Consider the following 15,184-nt stretch of genomic DNA (forward strand, 5'->3'; position numbering starts at 1 on the left):
AAAATACAGGAACATCTCCTAAATGTCAAATGAATAAATTCCCTCTGGGCAAACTAGCAAAGATTCTCATCTCTTGAAGCCTCGTTTTTTCAGAATTGTAACCCAGAATCGGAGATAGTCAGTCTGCAAAAGGTACTATTTTCTTAGTCTTATTGCCTTGAAATTAATTATTCCATTATAAGGACTATCACATTTCAGAACAATCAAAGCACCAAATAAATGAATAAATGAGTAAATAAAGGAGAAGGGAAAGGAAATCTTTTTTATAGTAGTATGCCAATTAATAAATGAAGAAGAAATAATAGAATTAGAAAAATCATCATTTTGAACCATTGCAGTAATAATGGATTTGGGCAAGAACCATCAGCAAATACTAAAACCGGTGAGTGAAAGGGTATTAAGAGAGTTGCAAGTGCCTCTCTGCAAATTACTTTTTAATTACAAAAAACCCTAGTAAGTCTGAATGGATAAATTTGGAGAACATCTCCATAACCAAGAGTCAAAGTTAACCTCGTCCTTAAGGGGACAAACGGACATCATATGCTCCCTGATGTGGTGCACTAAGGAGGACACGATGTCACGCATATCACTCTTCTGCCCAAATGACATAACCTCAACCTAATCAGGAGAAAACATCAGAGAGATCCAAATTGAGAGATTTCTACAAAATAACTGACTGGTACTCCTCAAAACTGTCAAGATGTTGGAAGTCGAAGAGAGACTAAGGAATATTCTGGACTTAAGGAGACTGAAGTACATGACAACTAGATGCAAAATGGCATCCTGTTCTAGAAGAAAATGGATTTCTAGAAGAAAAAGGCTGTTTTGGGGACAGTAGGCAAAATCTGGATATAGATTGTGCACCAGGATGGAAATGTATTAGTGTCAAATTTTCTTATTTTGTTAATTGTGCCATGATTATATAAGAAAAGGTCCTTGTTACTAGGCAATACACACTGACGTAGTTAGGGGTAAATGAGCAGGATTTGGTAAATGACATTCATGTGGTTTAGAAGAATAACGTGTGTTCGTGCGTGCCGGCGCACACGGGGGAACATGTGCTCTCCCTAAAGATAAAGTAAATATGGTGAAATGTGAACAACTGGTGAACCTGGGTGAAGATTATCAAAGAGTTCTTTTATTACTCTTGCAACTTTCTCCTAAGTATGAAATGATTTCAAAATCAAAAGGGAACATTTTAAAAAGCACCATGGAATCATTTCACAATGCACAGAGCTTGGGGTGGAGGACAAAGAGAAAGAAGATCCCGAATGACAGAATTTAGGGGCAAAACCCCACATTTAATTTATCCCCCAATATTAATATAAAACGTGCTCAAATTCTCACATACCTGAACATAGAGATACTCGAAAGCAACTGGATCTCTCCTTAAAAGGTCAATTGGATCCTTTGGGACGAAGCTAATTCGGAAAAGACACCTCATCTTATGGGAGCTGGGCCGCTGTGTCACCTAGAAGATCAGACCAAACACAAGAATCCTTCAGCACTGGCGGAGGGACACGGAAGCAAAGGCAACTTTGTTTCAACACCAAGGAAAGAAGTGGTCGAAGTTCTTTTACGATGTGTCCTAGATCCTCACTCCCTGAAAACTGCACATGTCCTAGGTTGTGCTCCCCTGGAGCCGACCCCGAGATGAGGGACCTACTAAGGAACTGCTCCCGGGAGAGGCCGGTAAGGGAGTGGGGGGAGCAGGTGGGGCAGAGAGGAGCCTATGGGGCCGAGTGTGCAGCTGTGGGTAGCTACAGCCTGACCCACAGGGACTCAGGAGGATCACCTATACCACAGAGCCACCGGGACTTGAGCCAAAGGACCACAAATCAGCCATTGGTTTCAGGCTGTCCCGGGGGGATGTGAATTTCCAGGTGTGGATAGCATGGGCGACCGAGGTCTAGGGACAGTCCGATCCAAAGATGCTGGTGCTGGAAGCGATAGCACACCAAAACTAGGGTGGGGGCGGGGGGGCGGAAAGGGGATCCGGAAGGAGAGCACGGAGACTGGGATTATTGTAGGACACGGCTGTGGGCTTTTTCTAAATGGGACTCCAGACTGACTGCAGCAGGGAAGGCAGGACCGTGTCAACCTTGGATAACAACGCATTGGAAAGTCAGAAGACAGAAGTTTTGGCCCGAGCACTAAATCTGGAGTCCACCAGTTTCCAAACTACCCCAAACTTTCAGTAACAGGACACTGTTCAAGTTGTTCAAGGGAGCTTAGAACACACCGCAGATTCTTTAGGGCTAAGGACTATGGATTGTTTTGTTTTCTTCTTTTCCAGCACAGTGTGTACCAACTACTAGGTGTTAAGTTTCTTAATTCCTTTTGCAACTGAAGGAAATCAGCCAATGTAATAGTAGGTGCTTCATAAACAGCCGAACGAATACAAGACATTGGACTCCAATGAAGAAGGTAAAAGCTCTTCGATTTCCCTTAAAGAGGTCAACACGATGCACCTGAACCATGCACCACGAACCAACAGTTGTTTTACTTGTAGTTTCGTGTACTCGTGTGTGCTTTTCTACGTATCTGTACGTAGCTTCATGGCCTTGTAACTCCTTCGTTACAGAGGACAAATCTGGCAAAATAAAAATGTTCGTGAACGGCAATTGAAAATTCAAAATAAAAATAGCAATAGCTTTATTGAACACCACGTTGTGTGCGCACGCATTCTTCCAGTTGACATCACTAACTTTGTTGAGCTGAAGACTTTCAACGGGAAAACACTCCTTTTAAAGGCTTAAGGCATACTGAGACATAGTAACACTGACCCAGCTTTTTGGCTGTGGGCGGGATTATAGAGCTGAGTGGACTCACCAGCCCATGCGCTGGGGGCTGCTCGTCACCTGAAGGTCAAGCTGAAGGTCAAGCAAACCAGGAAGAAGAAAATGTGGGAACCCTAAGACACCCGAAGTGCTGCTCAGGTCTGCTGGGGGCGTTGTATGGTGACATCATAGGGTATTTCATCAGAAGGTCTGGGCTGAGGTTAGAAAGTCGGGTATCATTTCATGACTGGTTAGAATCTATCTTTCCTGAATTTTCCACAAGCGATCTTGAGTCTACTTGCATCATCAGGAGGCTGCACTAGTTTTGAGAATTCATGTAATGCAAAAAAAGTCCTTTAGACTCATTAGAAAATGCAGTCCATAAAAAGAACAGTCCCTAAAACAAACAAGAAAACAATTTCCTGGAAACTTACAGTAGTATATAAATAGACAATAGTATTTTCTATGTAAAGTTTAGTTATAAGCTGCCAGAAATACAGAGCTCTTTAAAAGTTCTTTTGAGGGTTTTCACCAAAATTAAATGTTTTTAAATGATTTTTGTTACTGGACACATTTCTTATACTTTTCCTTTCTGCCATGCCTATAAATATTTTGGTGATCAAGCTTTTCATATGCAGTGATTTCAGAGGCATGAAGCTGGTTTGTCTCAGGATATTTAAATCAACCAATTTTCTTTCTAGAGAGCATCCTTGAAGTTTTAACACTCTGCTTTTTGTTCTGGCTAAACATGAAACAAAGCCTCTTCTAGAAAGATAAGGGAAGAATCAGGGTTAGGGGCTTTTTGTTTCCTTCTAACATTCTAAGGGAAATTCAATAATCAGCAATCAATCTAGAACGAGAAATTGTGTGTCCCTAGCACCAAAAGAGACTCTGAAAGACTCTCTGTCCCGCTAAATCAGCAAGCAGTTTTCCCACAATGGCTATGTGGTAGATAGAAGTTCGGAGGGAAAGGCTACACACTAATATCAGAACGTTGTGGGAGGTTTCGTTAGACTCAAAGCAGCTGAGCCGGCCCATACACCGCAAACACCCGTGACCATCGGCCAGCACCAGGCAACCCGGCACAGCCAGGGAGCAACTGCCCTCGGGAGCAGCCCACCACCACCACCAAGGGACAAATGCCCCCGCGCCCCACCCCTTCGGTGGGGATACCTCTGTGGCGTGTTCTCCACTGGCTCGCAGTGCTCCCCAGTAGGACTGAGCTCCAGCTGCCCACAGTCGAAACTGGCTTTTTACCACGCTCTCTACTCGTGCCCCAGTTTTTCCCATTTCCCTTCCTCTTCCTCTCCCAGTGCGTCCCGATATCACCTCCCAATAAACCACAAGCCCCCAAACCCTTGTCTTAAGTCCGGCGTCTGGAGGAACTCCGAGCCAAACAACGACCTTTCACATGGGGGATTCTGATTATCAGGGCTTCTTCCCCTAGAGCAAAGTACAAAAGAAGTCATCTGTTTCCGAGGGAGTTTTGGCACAGGTTAAAAAAAGAAGCAACATTAGAAGTGATTTCAAGTATCCACAGGTCGATTTAAACCTGGTAAAGGTAGCGCCAGTGTAGGTAGAGGGCTATAAACGAACACAAACGATAGCTTCGTAACAATTCCCTGCACTGAGTCGGACCGAATCAGGAGATTTAGGGATACTGTGGGAGCAAACTTGCGGGACACGAGCTTCTCATTAGGCAACAACCAGGAAGCGCTTTAGTGTGACAACACTTCCTGCTACTCCATCCATCTGAGGGCACCTTGACTCCTTGCTTCTCCTCCTGGTCTCCCCGCAGGTCCTCCTCCCTCCCTAAAGTTCCCTTATACTTGCAGCAAACACTCTGCTTGTGTCGAAGCACAAGAGAAGTCAGGGTGCCACACTGAATCCAGCAGCCAAGAACAGATGGGGCTGGCGTTTTGGTAAGCAGCAACGGGGACGCACTGGTGGATTACTTATTTACAGTGGCGGCACTGGGGCAGGGATTTCGAGCTTCCACAAACAGTCGCGAGTATGCACCCAGAATTTAAGACAAGCGAATACGATGTTGGTTTCATTTAAGTAATCTCAGAAGCTGTTTCTTTTGAACGGTTTCAAGAGATCAATGAGCAAAACAGGTGAACGAGTCATTTCCCATAACATAGACTATGATCCTACAGAGCCATATTCCCAGTGAGTGGTTGTCGAGCCTTTGACAGCTCTATATGTGACGCCGACTGACAGTCTATGAAAAACTGACAAAGGAGGGAAACGTTACCTTGAGCTGTAAAACCCATTATGAACACCAGAGCTTTCGTTAGTGGAGATACCCGGGGCTGCAGTGGGTACATTTAAAGGATTCGAGGACAGGGGAATTCTGGGGCCGGGCAGCCTCTGCTCTCACCGGCGGGTGTAATTTCTGCCCTCACCTGGGGGTGTAACTTCACACACCTGAGTTAGAGTCTCCTGTTCATGAAGCAAGAGCAGCTTGGTTCCGGCCCCTTCCGTCCTCTGCTCCAGCATGAGGGAGAAGTGTTCGATGCCTTTGATGGAAAGCTTCTCTTGAAGAGTCAGGATGACATCCTTACAGAGGAAACATGGACAAGATGCCATCAAAATCAGCATGGCGCTCTTGCAGAGCTCACCGGGACTGAAGATGTGGCACAGACAGGCTTCAGATCTCTACATTTTACACCTTTGGTTCATTCCGAAGCTTGGTGCTCCTTTTCCTGACCTCGCCCACCACCCCAAATCACTATGGAGTTCAGCAACAGGGCGGCGACAAGGTGGCGAGCTGGAGGAGGGGCTCACTGAACTTAGCTGATCAACAGAGGGTGGAGTGGAGTTGGTTCAGGTCCCCTTTCTTCCAAATGGGGGCGGCAATGAAACCACCTCGGGAAGTGCTCTACCCTAGGGCGTGGGCAAAATACCCGCTGCGTGCCAAATCCAGCCCACCGTCTGTTTGTGTAAATAAAGTTTTATTGAAACACAGTCACACTCATCTGTTTATGTATTGTCTATGGCTGCTCTTGTCCTTTGCATCGGCAGCAGAGACTGTGTGCTCTGTGAAGCCTAAGATATTGCTCTCTGGTCCTGTACAGAGAACGTTTGCTGATCCCTAGTCTACACCTCTGGTTTTTAGTTTCTGCTTTTGTTTTTATTAAGAGAGAGAGAGCGTGCACAAGCTGGAGAGGGGGCGAGGGGAGGAGCAGAGGAAGAGACAGAATGTTAAGCGGGCTCCACACTCAGCATGGAGCCTGACACTGGACTTGATCCCAGGACCCTGGGATCATGACCTAAGCCGAAGGCGCAGGCCTAACCAGCTGAGCCACCCAGGTGCCCCGAGTCTGACTCTCGATTTTGGCTCAGGTCACGACCTCAGGGCCCCGGAATCAAGCCCCACATTGGACTCCCTGTTCGGTGGGGAGCCTGCTTCTCCCTCTGCCTCTGCTGCTCCCCCTGCTTGTGTTGTCTCTCTGGCACGCTCTCTCTCAAATAAAGAAATAAAATCTTAAACAACAAAGAAGAGACGCTCAACCGACTGAGCCACCCAGGCTCCCATAATCTCTCCTTCTGGTAAGAGAATGCAGTAGTGGTCAGGAATGTGGGCTCTGGAAACAGTGGTTTCTACTCCCAGCTCACTTCATGTAAGCTGTGCAGCTTCTGGCAAGTTATTTGATTTCTAAGTGTCTTCATGTCCTTATCTATATAAACTGGGGATGATACTAATACCTGCTTCAGAATCGATATAAGGACTAAATGAGTTCACACAGAGCACACATTTATTGAAGCACTGTTTGATACAGAGTTAGGGCACTATAAGAATATACACAATACGTGTATTATTTTAAGTCCCTGGGGAAAGTAGAATGAGCAAGCTTTGTGAGCCATCCTTTACGGGATTAAACATTTATGATCAGATTGGTGTGCTATACACAATACATGCTTACTGCAAGGCAAAACAGCTGTCTTTGAAAAGGAAAAAAAGAACCACATTTTTTTCATGTACTTGAAAACTAGTAAATGATCTCTCTTCAAGATAATTTATACTCAGATGCTAAAAGTCCCAAAGAGCAGTGCTTTTCCACCCCGGGGCAATTCTACCTCACAGCAATTGGTAATTTCTGGAGACATCTGTGGTGCTAGGGGCTGCTGTCAATATTGAGGGATACACCTAAGCATCTTACCATGCACGGGACAGGCCCCACAATAAAGAATTACCTGGTCCAAATCAACAATGACATCAACAATATCAAGATAGAAAAACCCTGCAACACATAGAGGTTTGTTGTCGTCGTCGTTTTTTTTAACTGATCTTTCTGGAATTTTGATTCTTCCCTGTAGACCTTTCTCAATTTCTTCAGTCTCCTTTAATGTTTTTTTTTTTTTTTTTTGGCTGTTGTTTATTTTTTGTTATTAAGTAAACGCTACCCGCGGCGTAGGGCTTGAACTCACAACCCTGAGGTCAAGAGTGGCGTGTTCTACTGACTGAGTCAGCCTGGCGCCCTTCTCCAGGCCCCTTTAACACAAAGGTCCCCACACCCACTCGCCACCACAGACATCATTCAACAGAAATGCCTTGACTATATATTGAATTTCACAAAAAGATTCTCTGTGTCATAAGTTTTGTTCAAGGCCCAGAAAAGAACAAACAAAACCAGCCTGTGTGTGTGGCAACACACACTTTATAAAACAGTCTCCTGAAACACCAGGGAGCACACCGGAAAATCGATAGCAATAGTTTTTCCTCACGGTGATTCTATAGCAAGAATTTTGGCAATTTTTATTAAACAGTGTCATATCCCTTTCATAACTCTACTCCTTCTATTTTACGCCTCCCAACCTGTGTCAGCAGCGACAGCAAAGCTGTTAGGTACAAGCAAAGCGAGCTTGAATTTGCTGTCCCCTGTCTTCTTGTCGCCATCTGCCACCCTCAGGGAAATTGAACACACTTTAGTGTGGGTTCCTAAGGAAAAGGCCAGAGGGAATTAACAACAGGGCTCTCTTTGAAATTTAGAGGCATTTCTGTTAAGGAATGAATTCAAGTCTTGACCTAGATCTTCAGATGGGAGAGGGGGTCTAAGGCCAAGGAGCTTTCCTGACCACGTGGTATCATAGACCAAGCCGTGGTGGCAGAGGGAGTTCTAATAATGCAACGCTATGGGTTACCTTGGGGCTCTGCAAACTGCGGCCTGGCCCCAGCGTCCAATCTGGCCACGCCCATTCATTTACATATCCTCTGGGTAGGAAACAAGTTGTCTTGCCTAAAGAAAGGTTTGCTTCCTGGCTCCTGGGAGGTAAACTGTAAGCCCTCGGAGTGTAGTGCCTGATAGGAGTGTCCATTCAGCTGGGAGCCAGACAGGTAGAGAGAGCCTATGCCAACAACGTGAGGACCTTGGGCCAAGTGATTACCAGCGCGACCTCTGGTCGAGCGGGATACTAGAGTTAGCCACACAGGTGCTCGGCTTGTGTATGTGGCCAACTGCTGACAAAAACTCTGAACAGCGAGGCTCAGGTGAGCCTCCCCGGTTGGCAGTACGGCATACATGTTGTCACATGTGATTGCTGGGAGAAATAAGCGAGGTCCGAAGGACTCCACAGGGAGAGGATGTTGGGAAACGATAAGCTGGGAAACTCTCCTGCCCTATGCAGCTTTGCCCACTGGTGATTTTAACCTGGATCGTCTGGTGGTGATAAACTAACTGTGGCTCAGTGGGTTAAGGGCCTGCCTTCGGCTCAGGTCATGACCTTGGGGACCTGGGATCCAGGCTCCCTGCTCAGCGGGCAGTCTGCTTCTCCCTCTCGCTCTGTGAACTCTCTCGCTTTTGCTCACTCTCAAATAAATAAAATCTTTAAAAAAAAAAACCCTATAACTGTGCTTATAACAATTTGCCGAGTTCTGTGAGTCCTTCAAGTGAATTATGGAACAGAGGGTGGATTTGAGGAGCTCCCAAGCCCACCGTCGATGGCTGCTTTGAGGACACAACAACAGAGCCGAGTAGTTTTGGGGGGGATCAAATAGGCCACAGAGCTGGAAATGTTTACTCTCCTTCCAGAAGTCTGCCCACCTCTAAGCTAGTAGATAATAATAAGAGGAACACCTTGCCATACACGGATTTTGAGTGGGAATAAGGGAAAAGGACTTTGTCAGTCACCCGCATTTAAAATGAGCAGTCTTGCACGAAGTTGATGGTTCATTGTGGAAGGATTTAAGGATAGCTTAGACGCTCCATCATCAACCTAGAATACTGTCTGCCCTATTACCTGCTACATCAGCCCCTATTTAAAGCAATTCCAAACAGACTGCTTGTTGGCATCATGGCAATAAGGGAGCGGGCCTTTGCAGAAATGCTTCCCCTCGTAAGGTCTACGCTGACTAATTTACAAAACTGAGAATTAGGGGTTGACTATTGACAGACGTTTTTAACACAGACCCGATACTCTCTTGATACATTATTGTACAGATCATCACTAGGCACTTTTTTTAAAAACCTCAATAAAATCTCTTTTATTGTGCCATTTGAAGAAAGCCTATTTTAGGCTGCTAGAGCATTAGGGAGCAATCAATTTCTGCACACACTTTTGCCCAATAAAAAATAGAATATGCACTTTTTTCCCCAGGAAGGAAGCATGGGGGGAAAGAACCCATCTGCTTGGTTATAATATGCATTTCGTACAACTCACCTATGGCTCTGCAATAATAGGGTTGCTCTGTGACGCTTCCTTCTCACCCCTTCTCCTAAGACGCGTGCCTCATTTCTGTCTTTTTAGGTGCCATTTCCATGAAATTGGTTACAGCAATTAAAAGTAAATGTTATCTTTATATTATCCTACCCCTTGTTTTTGCTGGACACCAAAGGAGCAGATATTCAATTAACAGCTAGCATCTTAATCTTCTTGGGGGCTGACATTGCTAAGAAATCCTACTGGCTTTAGGCAGGGTGCCAAGCCTTTTTGGGGATAGTCACGTTCTTTTAATTAACTGGAGTTGCATTAAAATGATGATAGCCCTAGTGGTTCGTCACTGAGAACATATCATATCATTTTGCAACACGCACACACACACACACACACACACACACGCAGGCACAAGCAGAACCTTCTTAGTTTAAGCTTTTTCTTTTCCAGTCTGTTTTTAAGTACTCACACACTACCTTATTTGGAAGCAACCAAAGATCTCAGAGATAAACATAGTTCTGAAAGCAGGTGCTGCCACGCGAGGCCGGCCGTGGGACTTCCAAGCCATACCTGCCAGCGTCCACGTGGAGTTTAGTGGGTCTACTTACTTTTATGGAGGTGCTGCAGTCAAAGCGAAATGATTTGGTCTGTCCATTCTCCAGGTACACTTTCAAAACATTTGGCATGAAAAGAAGTGAATTATCCTTAACGGTTTCCTGTTTAATGACAGCGACAAAAAAGAAGGTCAAATGAGCATTCTGCTCTTTGCAGAAGCAGCATACATCTACAATGTATTCTCATCGCAGCATTTAAAAAAAAAAAAAGGGAACTCTCTAAGGCTAAAAGGCGTCCCTCCGGTGATATCTGGGTTCAGTTCTTCATAGCAAAACTCTCCTTTTGCAGCTACAAATAACTCAGATGATGCAAATAAAAGAACTTTTTTTCCATCAGGAAGTAAATCAGATGAATGTTTTTTAAAAGTCAAGGTTTCCCATCGGAAAACCCAATGAAGGAAATAATTCCTTCGTAATGAAGCCACAATGCTTAGGACAACACGCCCAGGCTTCAGCAGAGCAGCCTATCTTGAAAAGAACGGGGACCAGCAATGATGGTGTTTGATGCGGTGCCTTTGGCGCCTGGCAGAGCTCATGCAATGTGAGTAACAAGCAATAACAAGCTTGAAGTATAAAGCTGTTTTAGGAAACAATTTTTTTAAAGGAGGCCCCATGCCCAACATGAGGCTCCAACTCATGACCCCGAGATCAAGAGTTGCACGCTCCACCGACTGAGCCAGGAAGGTGCCCCTTTATGGAACAATTTTTAACCCATTTAGAAATGTTCCTTAAACTCAAAGGGAACATTTAAGGAATGGGTTAGTGAGTTAAAGACGAAAACACTGAGGCTATAACAAACATCGTAACTTAAAAATAATTCAAAAAGAGATATTTGGAACAAGACCAAAAATTAACAATAAAAACGTATTCCTTTGAATTTTCTCTTTAATCGAAAGTAGGGAGAGATGGCAGGGGAAGAAAGAAGGCATGTGGGATGAGTTCCACCAATCCTTTCTCACATACAGCTGGTCATGGGGTCAGAGAAGTCAAGCGGAACTCAGCAATCATGAAAGCCTATGTCCCTTGTTTTACAGATGAAGAAACTGAAGACAAGATGTCCAGAGATTGGCTAATGTCCTACAGCTAGTCCATGAGAATCCAATCCCTAAGTATTTCTGTAAGAGACTCTTCTGTTCCTTTCTCTGAGTTTCCTCTCTCTCCTTTCTCCTCCTGTGGACTTGACACGTGACTTTCTTGCTACCCAATTCACGGAGTGGGTTTGGCTCCAAGTCCACACGAAGAGACACGCGATGACTCGGTACAGCAAGAGTAGGCTGGACATGAAGATGGTCCCAAAGGTTGAGGAGCAGACATGTGACTGAACGTCCCTGCCACACACACAGGCCTGTGAGGAGGCAGCGGGGGGCTGCAGGTGATGACTGACCCCCAGAGCTGTCCTCACACACCAGCTGCCTTGAATGAGCCCTATTACATCCAGGATGAAGTAAATGCCATAGCACCTTCTAGAATCATATTCTCTCTAAAGACACATAAACTGATTGCCCAATCTCATGCTCGGAAGCTTGAGAAATGATGGGGTAAGTTTCAGATGACCTTCTGTGATACCGTGATTCCTCTGTGACTGGAACCTTCCGGCTTTGTCTTGTGAAATGCTAATGGATGCTAACTGCATCCAGAGGGACAGGGATGCACTGTGGTGAGCAGAACAGCATGGGGTGAACAGGGGCAGAGGAAATGGGGTGGGAGATGGCAATTGGGAGGACAAGGCCACAACTGAAATGCTCCCAGGGCAGCACAGTGACAGCCTGAGGCCCCTCCCACAAGCACCACGTAGTTGAACAGATTAACCGGCTGACCCCCGGACTCCAAGCGGGGCAGACACAGGTCAGCAAGTTTTGACAAGGAGACCCTCGGACCAGGAGGGCCTCGCTCAGGATGTGCGGGCCCACATCTTCAAATTCAGATCCAGGACCACCCTCAGGGAAGAGTTTGTGACCCCTCGCAAACATGTCATGGATGAGATTTTAACCACCAGCACCAGCAACAACATAACCTCGACAACAGAAGCTGGTATTTCAGAGGTCCAGAAACGATTAGTGCCTTAGATGACCGCTTTCTAAAAAACTATAAACACGAGGCTAGATTTTCCTGGGGGAAAAATGGAAAATACAGCATCCTATTGACGTCTGCAGTATTCATTCTGAAGATGAATTCTGTGCCTGAGCAATCATGATTTCCACCCGGACCTACTGATGGACATTCACGCAGTATTTCCTCACTTTCCCGGCATCTTAACTTCTTTCCATTTTCATTAGTGAAAAGAATAGAGACATTTAATTTTGAATAAGGAAAAACTTAGGGGAAGCCTTTCTCAAAATATATAATGGAAGCATGCTCAGTTGGCATAATGGGAAGAAGCAGGTGGAAGTTTCAAAGAGGCCTAGTTTACTCAATATGGGGCAATGCCAGGGATCTCAGATCACATGAACTCCTTTGCGAAGTAGTGAGGTCTTTAACACTGGAAGCATTCGAAGAAACACGGGACGACTACATATTCTGGATACGCTCGAGAGAACGCATCAGGCACAACATGGTGATCTCTCAAGCCCTTTATAATTCTGAGATTCAGCTGTCCTGTGAAATCCGACCATGACTTCTCAACTGACCATTCCAGTGGGGCGACTGGCTGTGTTCTGTGCAAAGCCCCTATTTTGGCCACTCTCTCTGAGTCGCACGCAGGCAACAGTCAACTCACCGACACTTGGCCATTGATGATGACCTCCTCGGAGAACCGCACTTTGACCGGATTGGACTTTAATCTTGCCTTTTTGGCAGCACTAATAAATGCTGACTTGGGAGACTAGAAAAAAGAAAACATTGGATATGATTATTGGGAACATAATGCAAACCCTGGAACACTTGTTTCCTAGCTTTAGCCTCTCGAATATGCAATATTTTTGCTAAAAAGTATGTTTAGTGCATGTCCAATTCGAGGACAAAACACAGATCCCGGAAGCAATCAAAACCCTGTCATGCTCATAAAGTAGAAGCTTTGATTTAGTCAGCAGACCAGAACGGCAAACAGCATGCTCTGTGTTCTTACGGCGCACGTTCCCGGGGATCTTATTTTTCTTTTTTTGAGAGAGGAAGAGAGAGAGGGAGAAAGAGAGTGAGAAAGACAGCAAGGGCAGAGGAAGAGGGAGAATCTTAAGTAGGCTCTATGCTCAGTGCAGCGCTCGATCTCACAACCCTGAGATCACAGCCTGAGCTGTCATCAATGCTTTATTCTAAGAATACAGTACCTAATACACAGAATATACAAAATATGTGTTTACGTTATTGGTAAGGCTTCTGGTCAACCGTAGGCTATCAGTAGTTAAGATTTGGGGGAGTCAAAAGTTACATGCAGATTTTTGACTGCACGGGGGTTGATGCTCCCAACATCCATGTTGTTCAAGGGTCAATTGTACTGTCTTTTATTGGAAAGAGGAGCTGAGTGACTCAATTTTCCTTCCTCAGAAATGAAACGTGCAAGAGGGCAACTTGCTCGGAAGCGTACTGTGATCCAGAGCGAGCTCTCGCTGCACCGTCCTGGTCAATTTACTCCATCTGAGAATCGTCCTTGTTGGGTAATTTTAATGAAGCCTGAGGAGAAGGGAACTCACGTTTGGGCGGGGTCTACCATGTTGCAGGCACCATTTGTTTATTTTTAAAAAGGACTACATTCTCGGGGCGCCTGGGTGGCACAGCGGTTAAGCGCCTGCCTTCAGCTCAGGGCGTGATCCTTGCGTTATGGGATCGAGCCCCATATCAGGCTCTTCCGCTATGAGCCTGCTTCTTCCTCTCCCACTCCCCCTGCTTGTGTTCCCTCTCTCGCTGGCTGTCTCTATCTCTGTCGAATAAATAAATAAAGTCTTTAAAAAAAAAAAAAGGACTACATTCTCTATTGCACCTAATATACAGGTAAATATTTAGTTTGAATCACAAAATTGCTATTTCATAGATTAAAATCATCAAATACTGCAAATTGCAAATTGTCCAACCTACTGGTTTTCATGGTATGTAGTCCTAAGAGGTTCAGACTGTTGTGGAAAAAAATCCCAGTAATTGACTCTAGAACAACACAGAGGCTCAACTTTCTGTGTACTGTATTAATCTCGAGGCACAAAAGCTAACTAGTGTGTCCCATACTTTGAATTTCAAGTAAAAATGAAAAAGGTTCCCATCTTTGTCAAATACAAGTGCACTTGAGATCAATTAAAACAATATGATGAAATGGAGAAAGAAATTACACATCCATACAATGGAATATTATTCAGCCATAAAATGGAATGAACTTCCGGTTCATGCTGCAATATAGATGGACCTCAAAAACATTAAGTTGAGTGAAAGAAAGCAGACACGAAGGGCCACGTATTGTAGGATTTGATTCCATTTACATGAACTGTCCAGAACAGGCAGATCCGTATAGACAGAGGGTAGATTAGTGGTTGCCCTGGGCTGGGGAGGGGAATGGGGAATGACTAACGTCTGTGGAGTTGGTTTCCTATTGGGGTCCTGAAAAGGTTCTGGAACTAGACAGCAGCGACAGTTGAACAAGGTGGTGGATGCACTTAATGTCACAGATTTGAACACTTTAAAAGAGTGAAAATGGTAGCTTTATGTTATGTGTATCTTAATATAAGAAGACAAAATCACTGTTGAAAAAAACACGATAAAATACGTGTATGTCTATTCCCAGGTGGAGTTTTGTTTGAATATTGGAAAAAATCCTGCTATCTCAAGTTCTCCTTCCACATGAATCCCACCCTCTGCTCTGATCAGTGTCTTAGGGCCTGGATGGATGAACGAATGGTTTGGCTGCCAGAGTTTTCATTCCCATATTTACGCAAGATGTTTTCAGAGAACGGCTGCCCTCTTAGAACACAACCGAAGAAAACAAAACCAAGAACTCAAAAGACTCTAAATGGGGGCTCTTCAAGATCAACAACACTGAACATGTTCAACGGGACTTTTAAAAGTCCTACTCCAGGGGCGCTGGCCGGCTCAGCCAGTGGAGCGCGTGCTTGATCTCCGGGTCAAGCGTTCGGAGCCCCACGTTGAGTGTAGAGATTACTAAAAAAAAAAAAAAAAAAAAAAAAAAAGTCCTACTTCAGAGCTTAAGCGATGGGA

General features: G+C 44.9%; 1 protein-coding gene across 1 annotated transcript in view; it reads right to left on the reverse strand.

The window, feature by feature from the left end:
- Window positions 1–15,184, reverse strand: part of FRMPD4 (FERM and PDZ domain containing 4) — a 551,891-nt gene that overhangs the window by 30,616 nt on the left and 506,091 nt on the right. The window contains exons 6-9 of the mRNA XM_040634527.1: window positions 12,768–12,872; window positions 10,046–10,153; window positions 5,211–5,342; window positions 1,352–1,471 (exon numbers count right to left, since the gene is read on the reverse strand). Of these exons, the coding sequence (XP_040490461.1) occupies window positions 1,352–1,471; window positions 5,211–5,342; window positions 10,046–10,153; window positions 12,768–12,872 (465 nt within the window). The remainder of the gene's footprint in view (window positions 1–1,351; window positions 1,472–5,210; window positions 5,343–10,045; window positions 10,154–12,767; window positions 12,873–15,184) is intronic.

The sequence above is a fragment of the Ursus maritimus genome (assembly GCF_017311325.1).
Source record: "Ursus maritimus isolate PB19 chromosome X unlocalized genomic scaffold, ASM1731132v1 scaffold_X1, whole genome shotgun sequence".
In the NCBI taxonomy this organism is placed as follows: domain Eukaryota; kingdom Metazoa; phylum Chordata; class Mammalia; order Carnivora; family Ursidae; genus Ursus; species Ursus maritimus.